Raw genomic sequence first — 21,327 nt, 5'->3', positions numbered from 1 at the left:
ATTTTAAATTAATGGCGGAAACGGGCTTCCATACAATTCTGACCTTTCTTCTCAAGAAGATTTTATATCGTGCAATTTGTCTCACAATTCTGAGAAAATTTTCTAAGAATTACAAGAAAAAGTCAGAAATACGATATAAATGCAGAACTGCCTGATAAAAAAAAATAAAATTATGCTTTACAGGTGCAATGCGCATTAATAAACATGGCTGTAAATGTGCAAAATTAGCCAAAAATGCTTTTTTTTCCCCCATCTTTCCTCTAAACCAAACTAGAAAATAAAAAAAAGGTAAAAATGACATTCACAATTCTGATCTTAAGAATCTCTTCTCAAGAAGTGTTTATATCTTGAAATTCAGTTTACATCACAATTTTGAGAGAATTTTAAATTAATGGCGGAAACGGGCTTCCATACAATTCTGACCTTTCTTCTCAAGAAGATTTTATATCGTGCAATTTGTCTCACAATTCTGAGAAAATTTTCTAAGAATTACAAGAAAAAGTCAGAAATACGATATAAATGCAGAACTGCCTGATAAAAAAAAATAAAATTATGCTTAAAAAAAAAGAAGAAACAACAATATAATAATAAAACTTCTGTAAACATTTAATAATTTTCCAGTTTTGTATTAGTTTATTTGTTTAAAGGGGCAATGCACATGGCAGTAAATATGTCAGAATTAGCCAAAAAGGCTATTTTTCATCTGTCTTTTATCTAAACTAAACTAAAAGATAAAAAAGGTAAAAGTGGCATCTCACAATTCTGAACATTTTTCTCATAAAGAGTTTATATCATGCAATTCTGAGTTTACATAATGCAATTCTAAGAGAATTTTCTGATAATTACAAGGGAAAAAGTCAGAATTACACTATATAAATGCAGAATTGCCTAATAAAAAGTATAATTATTATTATTTAAAAAAATAAAATTACATTGTTTTAAACATTTCTAGGTAAATTTCAAATTAGTTCAGTTTTAGTTTAGTTTATTTGTTTACAGGTGCAATGCGCATTAATAAACATGGCTGTAAATGTGCAAAATTAGCCAAAAATGCTTTTTTTCCCCATCTTTCCTCTAAACCAAACTAGAAAATAAAAAAAGGTAAAAATGACATTCACAATTCTGATCTTAAGAATCTCTTCTCAAGAAGTGTTTATATCTTGAAATTCAGTTTACATCACAATTTTGAGAGAATTTTCTGAGAATTACAGGAAAAAGTCAGAATTGATATAAATGCAGAATTGCCTGATTAAAAAAATAAACTATATACGTTTTTTTTAAAACTATATAACGCTATATAAACTATATAATGCTTTAAAAAAAATAATAAAAATAATAATTAAACATTTGTAAACAAAACTTCAAATAAATGCTGTTGATCTACAAATCAGCATATTAGAATGATTTCTGAAGGATCATGTGCCACTGAAAACTGGAGAAACGACTACTAATTCAGCTTTGACAGCTTTGTCTATTATGAATAAATTATATCTCTCTCATCCATTTCCATCAGAAAGAAATCTCTGATTTGGAATTACATGTAGTTACATGTAGATATTCATTTCTCTCTAACTGTCCCTCCAATTGACATAAGAGCCACAAGTTACCTGCACCACAAAGTCTCGTCCCCGGAAGTCTGCGATGGTCCTGGGGAGGCGCGTGCGACCCCAGACGAACCTGAGGAAGAGCGAGCGCTCTGTGTTGGAGAAAGACTCCATCACCTCCCAGAACCACTGGATGAGAGGAGCAGTTGGTTCCACTCCCTTATATGTGGCCACTGATTTGAGCAGGTGCAGGGGGATGTCCGGACTGCCACATACCTAAACAACACAAAAAAGTGACATGGAGTCTAATTAGAATTCACAATAACATATTTTCTCAGTCCACGTTTATGTTGAAGACACACTCACCATGGTTTCCAGCTCATAGCCAGTAAAGAGAGAGAGCAGAGGCACCGGTACCACACGTGCCATACCTTCCCTTACTGCAGACACCTGCTCATCGAACTCATGCAGCCTGGAAAAACAAAACAACATACCAGTAAATATTCATTTTATTCATGAATTGAAAACTACTTTTTCCCCCTCAGGAAATTATTCACACCTGTAGTTTATTGCTAGCCGCACATATTCGCTGCGGTTCTCTAGGCTGATGTGGGAATGTTTGGAGCTGAGCTGGACTTCCTGTCCACAGGCACTGGGCACAGTGAAGGGCAGAGGCATTGCCTCAAACTCCTCTGCAGACGCCTCATTATCTCTGATATACATCAGACCGGGAATGAAGTCCTTGTCCACCTAACACACACACACACACACACACACACACACACACAAAGGCAAGATGAGATGTAAGACACTGAAAAGTAAGCAAGTAAAACTTTAAATAAATATACTAAATGTAACCCTGGACCAGTCGGGGTCAATTTTTTTAAATTGAGATGTATACATCATCTGAAAGCTGAATTGATTAAATAAGCTTTCCATTGATGTATGGTTTGTTAGGATAGGACAATATTTGGCTGAGATATAACAATTTTAATATCTAGAATCTGAGGTTGCAAAAAAAGAAAACAAAACAACAACAGTAAATATTGAGAAAAACTGCCTTTAAAGATGTCCAAATGAAGTTCTTAGCAATTCATATTACTAATCAAAAATTAAGTTAAGTTTTGATATATTTACGGTAGAAAACGTACAAAATATCTTAATGGAACATGATCTTAATATCCTTATGATTTTTGGCATAAAAGAAAATATTATAATTTTTGACACATACAATGTATTGTTGGCTATTGCTACAAATATACCCATGCTACTTATGACTGATTTTGTGGTCCAGGGTCACATATATGCTATTGTTTAAAAGATCAGGGCGAGTACAAACTTTTTTTAAAAAGAAATAAAGATACTGTCTCCATGACTTAGATTCATTTAACAAAAATGACTGCAGATAATCTAAACCTATGCAAATGACTATAGAAATGGAATGAAAAGAACGTGTGGGTGTTTTTGAGTGCATCACGGTCAGTGTCTCACTGTTGTCTTGTGCTCGGTAATCTTTCTTTTTAACCTTTCTAGTATCTCCAGGCAAAAGCAACAAACAACAGCTGCTCTGTGAGCGAGAGACGTCCTCTGCTGAGAAACGGCATCACTGCAGACGTCTCAGTAACACATGATCTCAGCGTGAATGCAAAAGACGCATACACTCACATTCATTTTTACACGACACGTGCATGTGCCCGCACTCGCCCACACAATTTATATCTCAGACAGCACATCTCAAAGATCAATAAAGAAAAAAAATATTGTATAACATTCCTATACTTTGAAGTAAGCAACTACTGAGAAATGTAGTATTACTGTAGCACAAAAATACCACATCGATTTAGAGAAAGCTGCTTACAGTACATATGCATTAGAGGCTGTAGGTTTATAACTGTCATCTGCGTCAGCTGACTGCCATTAAGACAAATGTACAAAAAGTACATTTGTAACTCTGTAACATGTAACTCTGGAATGTACTCATTCCTTTCTTTTACATAAATTCAAAAGGGCTCGCCATTAGCTCTAACTACAGTCATTTTTACCATGTCATGTAATCAATGTAATGCTGGGGGGTACTGCAGAAAGCAGAGATAAATCTTGGTTCATTAATCTAAACCTTTTTAACTCATGGTAATGTGGCTGGAAGTTCATTCTGTTCATCACCATGAAATGGATGCTACAAAGCATCTTCTTTCAATTTTTAACATTAACAATTTTTTTAATATTATTGACTGAACAATTGACACTTATTACTGTGAACAAGAATTATATCGTTTTTGACAGTAAACAAATTAAAAATGAAAAATTGATCAGTCTGTCTTTTAGTTCAGTCAATCTTTCTTTTTAAATGTAATTTTTTAGCTGTTTTGGGGGGAAAGGACGAATGTTTTGTTTTGTGGATGGATGGATGTTTTATTTGTTTTTTGCAGATGGATGGATGGATGTTTTGTTTTGCGGTTGGATGGATAGATGTTTTGCTTTGCATTTGGACGGATGTTTTGTGGACAGACAGATGCATGTTTTGTCTTGCGGATGGACAGATGCATGTTTTGTCTTGCGGATGAACGGATGTTTTGTGGACGGACTGATGCATTTTTCGTCTTGCGGATGGATGGATGTTTTGTGGACGGACTGATGCATGTTTCATCTTGCGGATGGACGGATGTTTTGTGGACGGACTGATGCATGTTTCATCTTGCAGAAGGACAGATGCATGTTTCGTCTTGCGAATGGACGGATGTTTGTTTTGCGGACGGACAGATGTTTGTTGTTTTGCAGATGGACGGATGTTTGTTTTGGATGGGCAAATAGACGTTTCATCTTACAGATGGACGCATGTTTGTTTTGTTTTGCAGATGGACAGATGTTTGTTTTGTGGATCTGCGGATGGATGGATGTTTTGTTTTGCGGATGGATAAATGTTTTGTTTTGCGGATGGATGGATGGATGTTTTGTTTTGTAGATATATGGATGGTTTGTCTTGCGGATGGACAGATGGATGGATAGATGTTTTGTTTTGCAGTTGGATGGATGTTTTGTTTTGCAGATGGGTGGATGGATGGCTGTATTGCTTTGCAGATAGATGGATGAAAAGATGGATGAATTCTAAACACTGAAAATTAAAGAAAGACTGATTGAACCAGAAAAAAAAATCTGGCTTCCACATTTGTTTTAAGATGTGTCACATGTATCTTTATTATTATTGTCATACGTTATATTATTATACAAGGTATGTAACATAGCCTGCTTTCGAAAATACCCTCTGAAGTGTTGCTTGAAAACAAAACAATAAAAAAAAAAAAAAAAAGAAAAAAAAAAAAAATCAAAACAAAACAAAAAAACATTTTACATTTCGGTTTTAGTTTTTTAATAGTTGTAGTTAATGATAATAACCTTGGATTCACACACACACATACAAACACGCACTCACACACGGTCCTACCTCACTGAGATCTGCAATGGTCAGGTTCATGCCTGCCAGCTGTTTCCACACAGGTTCAGCTAGGTAGAGACTTAGAGGACTTCCTGTACGGATTGCTATGCCCAGGAGCACTCCTATACACAAATAAAAGAACAGAGCATGATATATCAACAGATCTAATAGAGGGAAGTACTACAACTGTGAAATTTTAGACTGTTTCTTGAAATCCTTTTCAGTGTAGGAAACACAAGCAAAAGTACCCAGGAAGCGGAACATGCTGATGTGCAGAGGCGATTTGGCAGCTGGGTTGAGCAGGAAGCAATCTCTGTTCGCTCCTGACTCGTCTCGGCCATTAGGAGTGACGATGAGGAGAGGAGTGAGACCATTCTGTAGTTCCTCACACATTTCAGCGATAGATTCACTATATCCGCCACCACAGTCATCGACTGACTCGCCTACAAACACACACAAAGGGTCAAAAACATGTAGAAGACATGATTCGAAGGGACTCCTAAGGGCCTTTATCCCTTCTTTTATCCCTCTACATGACATTTAGCTCATGGAATGTGAATTTTACCAAGGGAACCCCACCAAAAAAAACTTGTATTTTTACCTCCCACCCCCTGAAATGCAACTGGTCAAGTTTTGGGCTAGTTTTAAGAAAGCAATTGGGCTGTTTTTTTTGTTGTTGTTTTTTTTGTGAAAACCTGGCAACCCTGAAACTCACCCACAAACTTGACCTTCCAGACCCGGTGTGGCAGCAGCAGACTGTCAGGGCTGAAAGAGCTCATCTTAGCACACATCTGCCCAAATACTGACTTGGTGCCATCTGGCCCTGCCAGTCCTCCTTTACTGCGGGAACGCTTGACCTGATCGGGAGAATGAGGATGAATTATTACAGTTTTCTCCATATACAGGATTTCTGCTCTGATGTATAAACTCCACTGTTATGCTTTCTGGCTGTGGGACTTGCCAGATCAGTGCCAGGCTCCAGGGGCCCTATTAAGAGGGCCACTGGTCCATGAACAAACATGTTTGGGGGTAAATCTCATGAAGAACCTCATGAAGAGCAGATCCAAAAACAAAACGTTCATTGATATGATGCATAATGACCAAATCTCTTAAAATATTAAGATTTAGTGCTGCTAACTCTCACTCAAAATTTTAACTAAAATAAAATGGATGATAATAATCATATGGTGTACATAGTACTTGCGTGTCCATGCTGACAGGAAGGAGCAAGAAATGCAACAATAATTACGGTGATTAGAGAAAGGGAGACAATTTTACGGAGGACCCGCTAGCTATTTTTGCCCATTAAAAGTAATTGTTCATTTTGGATTCTGTTTACCACACTAATGAACTCTAACCAAGTGGGAAATGCGAGCAAAAATTAACTTCGGTGAATAAAAAGCAAACATGGTCATCGTTCTTCAAAATTGAAACCTAAATGCATGGTTTAAAATTGCAACTGCCTGACTCTTGTTTTTTTTTTTTTCTTATAAGATTGAAACATCATAACACAGTGGGATACGATTTAATATAATGACAAGTACCTGTTTGAATTAAAAAAAAAAAAATATTACAAATTAGGATACAGTTGAATGCAAATCTCAAACCACATGTGCAGTGTAAACAAGTGTACCTGTATCCTGTTTAGCTCCACTACTGGCCCATGTTGTCGGTCTCTAACCATAGTAGCCTGAACCACTTTACGGAATGCTGCCTCCTACAAATATTGAAAATGAACCATAATAATTATAGTAAGGAATTATTTTTAAAAATTCAAAAATTCAAGTTCCATCCACAAAATTTTACCTTGCCCTGTGAAATAAGGATTCCACGTAATGTGTCAAAGCCAACAGAGACACCGTGTCCAGTCTCACCCAGTCGACCTTCGAGGTCAAACATTGGGATACACGGACAGAAGAGCTCAGAGATGTGGTGCAGGAGCAGTAATCGATTCCTCAGGCCTATGATGGCGATCTCCTGCAGGTGGTTGTACTCCATAGGAACCTACAGACAAACATTTAATTACTTAAACACAACATTTAATACATTTAAAAGGCTTAACTGTTAAATATTTAGTTTTGACAATTTTATTCAGCTATATTTGGTGGTACACTACCTGAGCAGGCAGTTTTCCAGCATTGGTAGGTTTACTAGTAGACCAGGCGAGCGTGTGTGCCGAGCCACAAGCCACGCGGTTGATCTTCTTGCCTTGCAGTGCCGCCACCAGTCTGGGCCGCTGGATAGCATTGGTGGTCCCATCACCAAGCTGACCTTCATCATTGTCACCCCATGTGTACACTTCACCTGTGTGTTTACATTCATGTATTTTAGCAAATTTGATATAAACATGCTACAACGATTTTAGACCCAGATGACCTACCATCCTCTGTGCAGCATACACAGTGAAGAGAACCAGTTGCTATTGCGATGACCTTCTTGCCTTGCAAACCCTGGACCTGCCGGGGTCTGCGAACATGATCATCCGAGCCATGTCCCAGTCTGTGGTAGTCACCTTTCCCCCTAAAACACACATTAACATGTAAAATTCCATGTGTTCTTACTAAATAAAAGATGGCTTTATGCACCACTGCATTGTAAGATTGATTACCATGTGTAAACTGCTCCAGACTTGGTAAGAGCCACAGAGAACTGAGAGCCACATTCTACTTTCACAACACCCAATCCAGTTAATGAGTCAATCTAAGCAGAGAAAGAGAGAATGAGATGTAAGACTCACATTGGAATCACTAAGCAGAAAGCCTTTGATGCTTGAGAAACTACAACAGCAGTCCTACCTTCATAGGCACTTTACATCCATCGCTTCCTCCCCGACCCAGTTTGCCATAATCTCCATCTCCCCATGACCACACCATGTCATCATCAGTCAGACACAGTGTCTGGGCGTCCCCACTGCCACATGCAACGTCTATGACGCGGTGACCCTGCAGTGCCTCCACCTATAAATATCAATAGGCAATTCACAGAACATACGGTGTTAGAGAATACAGATGCTACTAACTAAACTATATTTAACAGCGGCTTTCAAAATAATCTATTAAAAAAAACAAAAAAAACAAAGATTACCACTGACTAATTTTAAATCAGTTTAGTTTGGTTAGTTCACAATTATTGTTTACAATACTAGGTAAAAAACAGTAATTAACAATACAATTTTATTATATTTTATTCCTTATTGTATTATTATTATTGGACTCCCACACCTTCATTTTCAATGAATTTCCATCATTTTCACAGTTTCTTTTTGGTAACACTTTACAGTAGGTCATGTTAATTTCAACACTAATGCATTATTAAAATCAAAAGTTTGATAACATTAGTTAATGCACTGTCAATTAACATGAACTAACAATGAACTACTGTATTTTCATTAACATTAACAAAAATTAATAAAAACTGTTCATGGTAATTAATGCATTAATGTTAACAAATGACACTTTTTTGTTACCGTTTTTTTTTTAATTATAGAAACTGTACTGACAAAACAATTTCTGATTAACTATATTACATAAGTAAAATATATATTATGTATAACAAAAATAATCATAATCACACAGGTCTGACTATTTAGTAATATACATTTCATTAAATACTGTCACTTATCAGTTTTATAAGTCAAATAATTTTATGAATTACATTTAAATTTTTAACGTCTTATTCCCCAACTGCAATAAATAGGGCTTGGTTTTGACACAAATTTCACGATTTGATTTGATTCTGAATCACAAGCTTGCAAATCAGTTTGATTTGATTCGATATATATTATTTTAAATATATGTATCGGGTACAGTACACGCCAAATTTTCTCAAAAAAAAAAAAATCTCAACAAATGCTGTAGAATATACATGAGAGTCTGTTAGTACTACATTGCTATAATATTAAAGGCTAAAATTTACTGATTTATACAAATGCTTAAATTACACTCAATCCAGTTTTTAATAAAGTAACAAATTACATAACTATATTTCTACTCAATTTAAATGGTGGTTCTCATAAAAACTTGATGTATTTATTAAAACAAATTAAACATTTAAAACAGCAAAAACTATAATAAATGTGTTATATGGTGCATTTATTTAGCAAAATGCTCTCTAGAGTTTCGTGCTGAAACTGCTTAAAGCTGAGGAAATGTTAAACACATTAAACAGCACCAAAACGGCATTTACTGTTTGAATACTGTAATAAAATAGACCAAATTTGAAATCTAAGACTTTGTTTCATATCAAAAGTAACAAAGATTATTGCGATTTATTGCTCTACAGTGCGCTACAGTGTTCCATTCATTAACTGAAAACAGGCTAATCAATTCTTGGGATTTAAGAGCCAATACAGTTTTTTTAAGAATGAGAAAATAGCCATTTAAATATGCATTATAATGTGATGAACACACCAGTTTTGGTTTAAGCTGGTCTTCACTGTCCCCATGACCCAGGCGACCATAACGACCTTTGCCCCATGTGTAGAGCTCTCCGCTGGCTGTGATGCAGGCACTATGGGCCCCACCGGCTGCAATGTCCACCACTTCCACCCCTCTGAGAGACTCAATCACGCGTGGACGGTCACATGGGCTGGGGAAAAGACAGCACTACCAGTCACACATACTGTACCTTTTAGTATAAGCTGCTAAACCGCATCAGTGATAGTCTAGCGCACATATCTGAGTGATGACTTCTGCTTCTTTAAAGAACTACATGAAGTACTGTGGTATGATACAGTCATGGTATCAGGCGGTAAATGATGATATTCTGACATATTCCATGGTACAGAACTAAAAATTGTACATTGTACTCAAAAGACACAAAGTATCATATCCAAAAATGTACTTTTCTGTAAGCATTTGTCTTCACTGTGAAAACGGGAAGCTGTTAAATATTGAAAGTTAAGTATGTAGAAGGTCACTACATGAGATGAACCAAAGGTTCCCGTGTGAAAGGACAACAGTAGTAACCACAGTATGGGGCTGACCTTCTGTTGCCATGTCCCAGTTTTCCATCTTCAGCCTCTCCCCAGGAGTACAGTTCTCCTTCAGAGGAGAGAGCCAAGCAGTGCTTCCCGCCAGAGTTCACAGCCACCTTCCGGATGAAAACATGCTGGATTGACTCCAGCAGGGTCGGAGTGGAGACGGACTCTGTGCCTCCTATTCCCAGTCGACCACCGGCACCATATCCTGTAGCATACAGCTAAGGACAGCAAAAAATAAATAAATAAATAAGTTACTAAGGACATTATTTGGCTGACAAAGACATTTGAACAATTGCTAAATATACAACATAGATCTGTAGATTCATAGATTCAGCTGAGCACTGAAAAAGTTGTGCTGAAGAATTATTCTTTAATTTAGAATTTTTAAAATGTGAAAAGCAGCCTTACTTTCCCATCAGCGGTTACAGCAAACAGGGTCTGCTCTCCACCGATCAGCTGAACAGGTCGCAGTGTGGCCAGAGCTTCTGTTGGTGTGGGAACTTTGACTTTTGCTCCTTCAATACCACCTAACTGACCCCGGTGGTTGTGTCCCCAGCCGTAGATGGTCCCACTGCCACCCGCTGAAAGCGTCCAATCATCTGGTCGTCTAGTGAACAGCAAACCAATTGTTAAATTTAACAAATAATTACACAAAAACAATTATAACAGAATTCCATCCGTTTGAAATGTTAAGTAAAGGTGCACAAAGTCATTTTTGCTCAGATTTGTGAAGTTGATTTACCTGTTCATCCACTGAACTAACTGCTCATCCTGCTCCCTCTTAAACAGGTCATGACTCTCATGGAGTGTGTTCATGTTTTCATGGTCTGCCATGAGCTCACGGATTTTCTTTGCCACCTGGTGGAAAAAGTGGAAAAATATTTTCAGAACATTAACAGATCTCCATTAAAGGGATAGTTCACCCAAAAATGAAAATTGTGTCATTAATTACTCACCCTCATGTTGTTCCAAACCTGTAAACCCTTTGTTCATCTTCTGAACACAAATTAAGATATTCTGGAACTTAAGATATAAACTGGAACTTTTTGACCCTTCATAGACAGCAATGCAACTGAAACATTCCCAGGCCCAGAAAGGCAGTAAGAACATTGTCAAAACATTCCATGTGACATCAGTAACCCTCAGCACGACTTTATTCAACCATTTCTTCACTTCTACATCAGTCTCCGCCACTATCCATGACAGTACGACACGTATGCATTGTGGTACTCTCGTGAATGGTGGCGGAGACTTTGCGCTCAAAAAGTATTCTTGTAGCTTCATTACGGTTGAGCCATTGATGTCACATGGACTATTTTAACCATGTCCTTATTACCTTTCTGGGCCTTGAACGTTTCAGTTACATTGCTGTCTATGCAGGGTCAGAAAGCTCTCAGATTTCATCAAAAATATCTAACAAAGGTCTTATCGCGTTTGGAACAAGATGAGGGTGAGTAATTAATGACAGTTTTCATTTTTCTAGGTGAGCTAATCCTTTAAGTAAAATGCACTCTAATTTCAAACCAATATTAGAAATCCCTACCTCATCCAGGAAAGGACGAGGCAAAGGCGTCCTCTTGTCTAGAGCTACTAACACTCTGGAAGCGGTACAATAGCGGCGGAACCAGGCCCACTTGTGTGTCTCAGCACAGCATGGAAGAGTGTCCAACTCCAGATCACATGCAAGTGCCACCAACACCTACACAGAACAAGAAAAAAATATTTTTGGAAAACTCATTTTGCTTGCAATCTTACGATGTCCATGTGTTACAGAGAAAAACATACCTTGAAGAAAGGACTGTGAAGCAACTGTTTGCCACCTCTGACTATGGGTTCCTCATACTCATATTGTCTCTGTAAAGCCTCGGGAAGTCCTTTCACCAGAGCAGCCAGTGCACTTCCTGTAAAACTCTACACAACATTCAATACAAGTTAAGTTATTTATATAATAAACAAATACATGAATTAATTAATTATATAGCATATTGTCTAACCATAGAGCGAGCCTCTCCTTCACTGTCTCCTAAGAGGCGGTTGATGTTTATCGATTGGCCATATTCAGTGGTTAGGAGCTTTCGTAGCCTTTGCAGGGCCCACATTCGATGACCAGCCGCTGAACAAGCACATACAGACAAAAACACAGTAGAATAATGATTATAAAACCTCAAATTTGAGATTTCCTTTAATGATTTTGCTAAAAGCCCAAGACACTAAATCTAACAATATGTCAAAAACATGGACTAGCAGAAATTATAATAAATAATTATAAATATAATTATGTTTAATATAAATATGATTATAAAAATTAATCTAAAAAGTAATTTAAAAAAGTATAATATAATAATTTAAAGTTTCTTCTCTTACCCAAGGCACTGAGCTGGGCACAAGCAGCAAGTGAGGCTGCCAACCTTGGCACAATGCTGCGGTTTGAAGCAAAGTTCAGGCGGAAGTCTAGAAGACATGTAACTAGATCCATCGAAGGGCAGGACAGAATGCAGCGGTCTGACAGGAGGTCTTTAGGTCCTGCAGGTAAATCAATAAAAGGTCAAGCACTTCAGAATATCATGTTACATATGAAGTATGTACAATAAAGCGATGTCACATTAAACTGACGTACCAGCGGCAGGCATGATGGGATAGACAGTGAAGCGCCAGCCCCAGCCGTTAACAGAGCCATCACTGGTGAACTTCCATTTGAGCTCATCTCCTGGAATCCTCAATTCACTAGACCAATCGGACCACTCACGACCTAAAGGGGTGGAGACAAATACGGTTATATGTTCAGTGAATGATCAAACAAACAAACAAACTTTTTGGCTAGTGTTAAAACAAAAAGAGTAAAGAATGTGACCTGATCGAACAGACACAATCCTGTTGGCTCCATCCATGATGGTAAGAGGGTCGTGTCTCCTTTCCGTTGAACACTGCCGATCAAACTCCACCCTCAACCCTTCAGCACCTAAAGTACATGCAAGATCAAATTTTAATGTCTTTAAATCTCATAAAGCAAGTGTATTTTACAACCTGGGATGCGATTTGTAACGGGGAACCCCCTCTCGAAACGCAGTTGGGCTAGTTTTGAGAAGCAACTGGGCGGGTTTTGTTGTGAAAACCTTGCAACCCTGGCACTAAGATGCTGAATAAACAGAAAAACTCAAAGTGACCTGGTATTTTCACAGTTCCGCTGGTGGAAGTGTCGTCAGTGTATGGATGACTGCTCTCCACCACCACAGGCTGCGATGACAGCCGTCCACTTTGAGAGTCAGTGGCTACGTCCTCTAACTCAGTCACACACAACTCCAGCAGCATATCTGCCACCTGTGTGCCAACAAACACATTTAGATAAGCATACACAAATTTCAAAGATAAATGATACTATTTTAGTTGTAGTGAGTTAGTAAAGAGGTTGGATTTTACCTGTGGGAAAGCTGTACCCATGCCAGACAGCACAGCAGACAGGACTTCCTTGCCTTTATCGCCCGAGCGCAGAGACACAGCCAGTTTTAACAGGTCCACCAACACACGTGTGTCATCGGGAATCAGCAGACTGGTGAACTCGTCCAAATATTGTGGCTCTGGGCCCACTGCTTTACTCTGGCTCTCAGAGTCCTGTTCCAATAAATCAAACCAGGCCACTGTAAATATTACTTCAGTTTATACAAGGGATTGAAGTAATGTCAATATACAAATGTAATCCTTTTTAAACAGACTTAAAATGCACGCATTTCATTTTAATGATCGGGAACAAACATCCACAAAGAATGATTAAAGGAGAAGTTGTGGGACTGACCTCTTTGGTTTTTGTCATGGTCTCAGCAATAATGCTGGCAGCACCAGGGTCATCTGTGACTGGGATAAAGGGGCGAGATGAAGCAGAGGCAGCAGAAGGAGTCACCGCTGAAGAAGGGGTAGTGGCATCCTCAGATGTGGCCACCTAGACCGCACAATACGACAGAACGAGTGAGACAGAAATTCACAATATGTATTGTCGTTTTGGATATTAGAATGATTGTGAAAAGGGAAAAACAAATACTCTATCATGTACAGGCAACATTACTCACCTCTCCACGTTTGCTGTCCATCCAGGGGTGCGGACTGACCCTCTCCTCTGTTTCTGAAGGCAGCGCAGGACCCTCAGCCTCACAGGGGCTGGAGGCTGATGAACAATCCGAAGGGGGCACCGGAGAGCTGGAGGGACACTCCAGAGGCATCATAAAGGCAGGCATCAATGCTCCCACCACTGCATCCCTGTGTGACATGAAAGTAATTAAGTGACGCCAGAGCTTATATCTTATTTTAAGGAGCAGAAAAAGATTAAAATGGAATACAGAGTACTTCTAATGCCTATTAAGGTCGTACCTGGCATACATGATCTGCAGGGCAGAGAGCACATGGGACAGGGCCTGCTGTTTGGCCAGATTACCATCTAGAGACAGCAGAATCTTTGCCAGAGATGGCCTGTTGGACTTTACACTGTTCACACCATTCAGCTTATTACTTAGTAAAGATGGGTCACTGTCTGATGGCACACCTATAAAAGAACACCCACAAAATTTACATTTTAAGCAACAGGCACACAACAAATGAAAACCAGTGAATATTGGGCTGGAAAATACCAAGGTAAGAGGCTCCTAGAGAGTCTCTAGCAGTCTGAAAGAGGACAGGCTCGTGGACGGAGGGTGTGGTGACATCTACGGTGGTCCAGGCCACGCTGTGAGAGGAGCCGCAGGCCACACGGGTAATTTTCTGCCCCTCTAGACCTTGCACCAGCGTAGGCTTCCTATTGACTGTGGTTGTGCCATTCCCCTGCTGCCCATGGTCATTATCTCCCCACGCATACACCTACCCAAAAAACACTTCATCTTACACAAGCACTAAAGTGAATTACTTTTCATCAGAAAAAGGTGAGTTTTGTTTACCATGCACCATGAGTTGGTTAATGTACCAAAATGAAAAAGTAGGAGGAAATAGCTCTTGTGCTACTCCTCTACACCGGCAAGCAGATAAATGTAAAAAAACTAAGATTGTAGCGCACCTGTCCAGTGTCTGTGACAGCCAGGCAGTGCAGGGCCCCTACGGCCACATGAACAATTTTCTTCCCTCTCAGTCCTTCAACCATCTGGGGTTTGCGTACGTGAACATCTGTGCCGTGACCCAGTCTGAAGTAATCCCCCTTACCCCTGTACAAATCAACAGCAGCATGTTAAACAGCTTCACTGCGAAAAAGCAATTTTTAAGACTTTTAAGATCATAAATTATACTGTTATGCATTTAAAAAAAAAAAAAAAATCCAAATCTTTTCTGATGTTCATACCAGGTCCAGACAACTCCAGATTTGGTGAGGGCAAGGGAAAATTGAGCTCCACATTCGATCTGACACACCCCCTGCCCATTCAGACGCTCGATGTTTTGAGGAATGTTACAGCCTTCGCTTCCGCCACGGCCCAGCTTCCCAAAATCTCCATCTCCCCATGAGAACACCAGCCCTAAAGAACATTTAAAAACATGCATTCACATGCCAGCAACAACAAAACAGAACAAAAGTAACAAAATGAAACCAAACCAAATGAAACTAAACTAAACCAAACAAAACCACACAAAGCTAAACGAAACTAAATAAACACAAACCAAACCAAACAAGTGATGCTAAACAAAATAAAACAAAACTACACAAGAGTAGACAGAACCAAACAAAACTAAACAGAATGAGACAAAACTAAAAATCAAGGCAAACAAAATCAATGCAAACAAAACCAGATAGAACCAAATTAAACAAAATGAAGAAAAAAACCTACCCTAAAAAAAAAAAAAAAAAAAAAAAAAAAAAAAAAAACTAGACAGAATCAAAACACAGGCAAACAAAGGCAAAGCTATCAAAACAAAATTAAGCTAAACTAAAATAAACAAACTAGACAAACCTAAAATTGAACTAAACAAAACCAGGTGAAAAGAGGAAAAACGGAACAAAACAAAACTAAAGCAAACAAAACTAGACAAAACCGACTGAAACAAAACAATATGGAACTAAACAAAACCAAACAAAACCAAATTTATTGCATCTAAACAAAACCAAAGCAAACGAAAACTAGACAATACCCAAAAAAACTAAATGAAACTAAACATACCAGTTGAAACAAAGCAAAATGGAACTACACAAAATTAAACAGAGCTAAACAAAACCGAAAAAACAGAACCAAACAAAATCAAGCACAACAAAAACAAAACAAAAATAAATAAATAAATAAAAAAAAAACAAAAAAAAAAAACAAAAAAAACAAAACAAAAAAACAAAAACAAAAAGAACCTCACATTAAATCACAAAACAAAAAGCAGGTTTATACCTTCATCTGTGAGGGCAAGGGTCTGCGCATCTCGACTTCCGCAAGCCACCTGGACAACACGATGGCCTAAAAGCACCTTGACCTGCAAACCAGACACAGACAAGTTTTACCTAGTGCAATGAGGAATACGCACAGGCATCCAGTGAATTTAAATTGCACAACAATAAGCAAGTTTAAAGGCAACTCAGGCCATCATGGTAACTTGACATTTTCTATGCACATTAACTTCACCTCATAGAGTTTCTTCTCCAAAAAAAGGTAACATTGCAGTACTAAAGAGAGAGGTTTAAGTTTACTAACGAAAGTAAAATAAATACCAATTTGGGTCTGAGCTGAGTGGTGTTGTCCCCGTGTCCCAGACGGCCATATTCACCCAGACCCCAGCTGTACAGTTCACCACTAGAAGTGATGGCGGCACTGTGTGAGCTGCCGCAGGCAATATCTCGTATGCGCTTGGTTTTTAATGCCTCAATTAGCCGTGGCTTATCACAGTTCCTGGTGAGGGGAAGGAAAAAAATTCTTACTTTACAACCCATCCACATATTCTACGCTCTCATTGTAAGGTGTATAAACATCCTACATTCGACTGAAGTGCCCAAGCTTCCCATCATCTCCTTCACCCCAAGAGAACACTTTTCCATCCACAGTCAATGCCATGGCATGCCTTCCACCTGAACACAAACAGTTTACCCACTTTAAAACACCACATTCAGACAACAAAAGATGTTTTTCTTGAAATGAAAAAAGGCACACCTGAATGTACAGCAACTTTCTTGACCACATAGTTGCTGAGGGCAGATATCTGTCTTGGTATAGGAATAGTTCCACTGGACAGTCCTAAACCAAGTCTTCCATTAGTGGCCTCTCCACAGGCATATACTTTACCTTCAGCAGTCACTGTAAAAACACAGAATTATTCTTTCATTTGATGATAACACGCATCCAATGCTAATAAAACAGTAATTTTTTATTTAAAATACAACAATACAACTAGAAAGACACACTGGTAGCTTGTACCATATTGCTGTTGCTGCTAATACAGCAAAAGCACAATGATACACAAGGCCATGCTTACAGTGATTTTTACCGCCTTGCATCATACACCCAGGGTTGGAACTTAAATTTCATAGACCACTTAACTGGTGGTGCAATCAATATAACATGACATTGAGTAGCAAAGGCACTATTGTTTTCAACTCACCAGCAAATAGACTTTTAGAGCCTCCAGCCACCTGCACTACATTCAGAGCAGATAGGGTCTCTGAGAATGATGGGACTTTGATCTGAGAGAGAAAACAAGACACTAAGTTTTGTTATTGCTTAAAAATTCATGACCTATCAAAAGTTCACAACCTCTAAAACCTCATTATATATAAAATAAATAGTTTTTTAAAAAAAAAAATAACATTAAAACATTACCAACCTTAGACCCCTTAAGTCCTCCAAGTTGGTCCTTATCGTTGAGACCCCAAACAAAAACTTTGGTTCTGATGGTGGCAGCAGACTCCAGCCCTGACGACCTCTTTCGAGTCAGACTGCAAAGGGAGATGGAAAGTGAAAATTAATTTATGTACCAGTTTGTGCTTTTTCTGCTTTACCAAACCCACCAAACCACACACCTTCCAGTCGCTGTCTTCTCATCCTCCTCTTCCTCATTGTCAGATGCCAGAAAAGGCACAGTAGCCAGATCTTCATCCTCTGCACGGACACGTCCCACAATGCTCAAGCCGTGGATCTTACAGTCAATCCCTGAACTCCGGCACTGTTTTATCGCAATCTCGACGTACCTGTGATACTGAACACACAAATACAAATGTGCTCAACATTCTTAAAGAAAAAGTTCTTAAGAGAATTCTCTCTAATGCTTGTGAGGAAATTCAAACCAACCTCTGTGCAGTCACTGAGCAGAGAGACAGCGGTGTCTGTGGGATTGATGTTGATGGACTTCAACTCAATCAAATTGTTAAGAGAGCTTCCACCTGGAGAATAAACACAGTTGATCGGGTCACGCATAAAAGGCTTCACTATCAATTACCTGAAGGGATTCAAGGTACTTTACCTGAAACCACCACCAGTGAAGGCATATAACTGCTGTCAGCAGGATCTACAATCATTTTCAGTCTGTGAACCAGGATGTCTGGGAAAAGCTCCAACCTTATCCAGTGCTATTGAAAACCAACAAAACAAAACACAGAATAGATTTTTTCTCCCTTAAAGTCAATCAAGTGTTTCCAATTAAACTTTATGTGAACAAGCAAATACACAGTACTGTTGAAAACTTCGGGGCTGGTTTAAGTTTTGGTTTAAGTCAATCTCTTGTTAATCTTTTTATCAATTTAATGCATAAGTAAGTAAAGCAAAAGTATAAACAAATAAAATATCTTACCACCTCCAAGTTTTTGATTGGTAGTGTATGCTTACAATTAGACTGACCTTGCCCTGAGAGCCTGACGACTGCCAGGATTGCTCTCCACAGTCTATGAGCCGTGACGCCTGGTTAACAGAGGATGAAACGCTGAGGTTCTTCACCACTCTGGACCACTCATCAATCAGCATGCCACGCTGACTGTTGTGATGTCTCTTCAGCTGCTTTCCTGAGCGCCCACTGAAGGTGGGTGACTGACCTAAATGAAAATAATTAGGTTTTATTGTCGTAATGCTAAATGACACAAAGTAGCTATTGAATAACACATAAAATTTTCCCAAACCTGGTTCATTTATTCGTCCGAATGAATGTCTAGGATTGTGTTTACGGGTCTTGAAGCAGCTCTCGCAAAAGTCAAAGTCATCACAGCTCCGACATTTAAACCTGGGACCATTTATAGGGAACATCTGACATCCGTCACACCTAAGGAAAGTGTAGAAACCGTAATATTTTATTTCACTTGTTTATCTATTTGTTGTCTAGATGTGATTTTTATTTGTACTCTATGTACCTGACACCAGGATGTACGCTGGGAACGAGTTCCATCTCTGACAGCAGCCCAGTCCAGTGTGACTGCTGAGGAAAGTCCACGATCACATCCTTCCCATTGGCACTGAATGCTGGACACAAATGTTACATACTTAGACAGAATGATGAAACCCAACTACAACAGTTCTCATTTACACTTAAAGAGAAAGGCCTGTGTTACAGGTTTGAGATACAGGACAAGCAGTTAATTTTAAGGTGAAAAATTTGTTTAAACCTGTGACTGAAATGTGTTTAAACAATCGTTTTACCTTTGACAACACCCACACTCCTGTGAGTGACAGATCCCCACTTGTACTTTGGCGTTGTGACCGAGGGCTTCACTCGCACTTTATCACCAATCTTTATATGAGACGGAGAACTCTGGGGAGGAAACCCTGGAAAATAGCGAATTACATATATTTGTTTAAAACAAATACTGCAGATCAATAAATAAACACAGATCCACTATAACTGACAGCAAAAATAAATGAAGTAATATAGCTGCAAGCAGCGATTATCAGGGTTCAAGCGCTTAAGGCATTTAAGCATATACGTAAGCACCTAATTCAATGAATTAAATTTTTTGGCAAATCCAGGTTATTTACCATAAAAATTATGATGTTTTTAACATGTATGACTGTTAACGCCAGCTATGGGCCGATGAAAAACGCACTACGTACAATCATTCCGATCGGCCTTCGTTAACCTTGTCTAACAGGTGGTCAAACTGAAACATTTTTGTTTTCTACCCTCTAATAGGGTTAGGGTTAGGGCCAAATGGCCAAGCTCTGTGATTTTTTTTTCTGCGGCTTCAGACTGAGCTCTTACATAAGTGTTCTGAGTTTGGCTGAGATATTTCGAAAGTTTTGGCACCTCTTTTCGACGGAGTAAAAAAAAAAAATTATTGATATTCACTCTCCAGATATTTTTTCTGCAATGGTTTGGTTCCAATCAGGTGAAATACGTAGGACCAGTTTGCAAAAGTAGAAATACCCAAAAATTTCTCCAGGCTCACACTTAAATCTGACAGCGTGCATTTTGTCCGGCATGAGCCAAGGATTCCAACAACATAAGACGCTTGAGCCTGCGACTGACGGGTTAGGAGTTATTCGCGATCTCATACTTTGGATTGCTGTAGCGCCCCTGTCAGGCCAATTGGGATGAGTCTTCGTCACATTGTAGGCAGTGTGAGTGCTACCATCCCTCCAAGTTTCAAGTCTCTACGACTTATGGTTTGGTCTGCACGATCAGTTTTACATGGAGATCGCTGATCCGCGACCATTCTAATAATTACAATAGGCTTTCAGCACTACGTGCTTGAATTTAATAAAGTGTTTTAAGAGCAGAACATAAAGAGGATTTACCCAGCAACTCGGTGTGGATGTACCGGACCCAATAAGTTCCTCCTTTCTGCTGCCAGTCACACTGCACATTCAGATCATGCAGGCCGTCTCTGTCCAGCTTGATTACTTTCCCCACATCTCCCTCATATACTTCCTCATACGTCCTGCAACACCGTACCATCATGCCCACCTGCAATACAAATGGGCCTCTGATCAGCTCATCTCATCCATTATCACTTAAAACCAGTAAATAAACAAGCGTAGTTCCTCACCTGAATGTTCTCTCTCACATACACAGCGTAATCATCGTTGCTCTGAAAGTCCGACCTCTTTTTAAACGTCTGACTTTCAGTCACCACAACCCCAGGAGGCTGACATGCAAGAGAATGAATGTTTGTCATACATTTAATGACTACAAGTGAATCTGCACCTCATATTCGGATCACTGTGTGTATGTACAATTATACACACCACAGGGAAGGCAGGCTCAGGCTCCTCTAGCTCTTCCAGAACCTCCTCATCAGAGTATTCATCTGATACAGTGTCTGCATCTGACAGATCTGTAATGTGAACATCTGGATGGTCCAACAACCAGCCCACTAATGCCTCTACACCTGAAACCCAAGCGTCATGGAATCAGTGGCTTGTACTTTCTTCTTAAGGGTAGGAACTTTGAGTACTCAAGCATGTAGTACAGACACTGAATTCAATTTAACATTTCAAAAAACTTGA

General features: G+C 38.9%; 1 protein-coding gene across 2 annotated transcripts in view; it reads right to left on the bottom strand.

Annotated features, from left to right (window-relative positions):
- The window catches only part of herc2 (HECT and RLD domain containing E3 ubiquitin protein ligase 2), a 56,264-nt gene that overhangs the window by 1,789 nt on the left and 33,148 nt on the right, over positions 1-21,327 (bottom strand). For both annotated transcript variants that reach the window (XM_051111743.1, XM_051111744.1), the window contains exons 47-92: positions 21,067-21,209; positions 20,868-20,966; positions 20,617-20,785; positions 19,522-19,647; positions 19,236-19,344; positions 19,008-19,147; positions 18,733-18,923; positions 18,359-18,464; positions 18,187-18,278; positions 17,919-18,094; positions 17,723-17,834; positions 17,501-17,582; positions 17,053-17,196; positions 16,880-16,970; positions 16,617-16,794; positions 16,300-16,381; positions 15,273-15,444; positions 14,994-15,138; positions 14,575-14,800; positions 14,318-14,489; positions 14,020-14,206; positions 13,749-13,892; positions 13,376-13,567; positions 13,123-13,276; positions 12,810-12,917; positions 12,576-12,707; positions 12,323-12,481; positions 11,953-12,071; positions 11,744-11,869; positions 11,502-11,657; positions 10,701-10,816; positions 10,367-10,565; positions 9,962-10,176; positions 9,387-9,564; positions 7,773-7,934; positions 7,586-7,677; positions 7,358-7,497; positions 7,094-7,281; positions 6,784-6,981; positions 6,611-6,694; positions 5,693-5,834; positions 5,226-5,420; positions 4,987-5,099; positions 2,104-2,294; positions 1,911-2,016; positions 1,608-1,820 (exon numbers count right to left, since the gene is read on the bottom strand). In XM_051111743.1, coding sequence (XP_050967700.1) covers positions 1,608-1,820; positions 1,911-2,016; positions 2,104-2,294; positions 4,987-5,099; positions 5,226-5,420; positions 5,693-5,834; positions 6,611-6,694; positions 6,784-6,981; positions 7,094-7,281; positions 7,358-7,497; positions 7,586-7,677; positions 7,773-7,934; positions 9,387-9,564; positions 9,962-10,176; positions 10,367-10,565; positions 10,701-10,816; positions 11,502-11,657; positions 11,744-11,869; positions 11,953-12,071; positions 12,323-12,481; positions 12,576-12,707; positions 12,810-12,917; positions 13,123-13,276; positions 13,376-13,567; positions 13,749-13,892; positions 14,020-14,206; positions 14,318-14,489; positions 14,575-14,800; positions 14,994-15,138; positions 15,273-15,444; positions 16,300-16,381; positions 16,617-16,794; positions 16,880-16,970; positions 17,053-17,196; positions 17,501-17,582; positions 17,723-17,834; positions 17,919-18,094; positions 18,187-18,278; positions 18,359-18,464; positions 18,733-18,923; positions 19,008-19,147; positions 19,236-19,344; positions 19,522-19,647; positions 20,617-20,785; positions 20,868-20,966; positions 21,067-21,209 — 6,764 coding nt within the window. The remainder of the gene's footprint in view (positions 1-1,607; positions 1,821-1,910; positions 2,017-2,103; positions 2,295-4,986; positions 5,100-5,225; positions 5,421-5,692; positions 5,835-6,610; positions 6,695-6,783; positions 6,982-7,093; positions 7,282-7,357; positions 7,498-7,585; positions 7,678-7,772; positions 7,935-9,386; positions 9,565-9,961; positions 10,177-10,366; positions 10,566-10,700; positions 10,817-11,501; positions 11,658-11,743; positions 11,870-11,952; positions 12,072-12,322; positions 12,482-12,575; positions 12,708-12,809; positions 12,918-13,122; positions 13,277-13,375; positions 13,568-13,748; positions 13,893-14,019; positions 14,207-14,317; positions 14,490-14,574; positions 14,801-14,993; positions 15,139-15,272; positions 15,445-16,299; positions 16,382-16,616; positions 16,795-16,879; positions 16,971-17,052; positions 17,197-17,500; positions 17,583-17,722; positions 17,835-17,918; positions 18,095-18,186; positions 18,279-18,358; positions 18,465-18,732; positions 18,924-19,007; positions 19,148-19,235; positions 19,345-19,521; positions 19,648-20,616; positions 20,786-20,867; positions 20,967-21,066; positions 21,210-21,327) is intronic.

The sequence above is a fragment of the Labeo rohita genome, chromosome 6, assembly GCF_022985175.1.
Source record: "Labeo rohita strain BAU-BD-2019 chromosome 6, IGBB_LRoh.1.0, whole genome shotgun sequence".
NCBI classification, from domain to species: Eukaryota; Metazoa; Chordata; class Actinopteri; order Cypriniformes; family Cyprinidae; genus Labeo; species Labeo rohita.
Note: the sequence above shows the minus strand (reverse complement) of the source record. Positions and strands in the feature narration are given on the sequence as shown.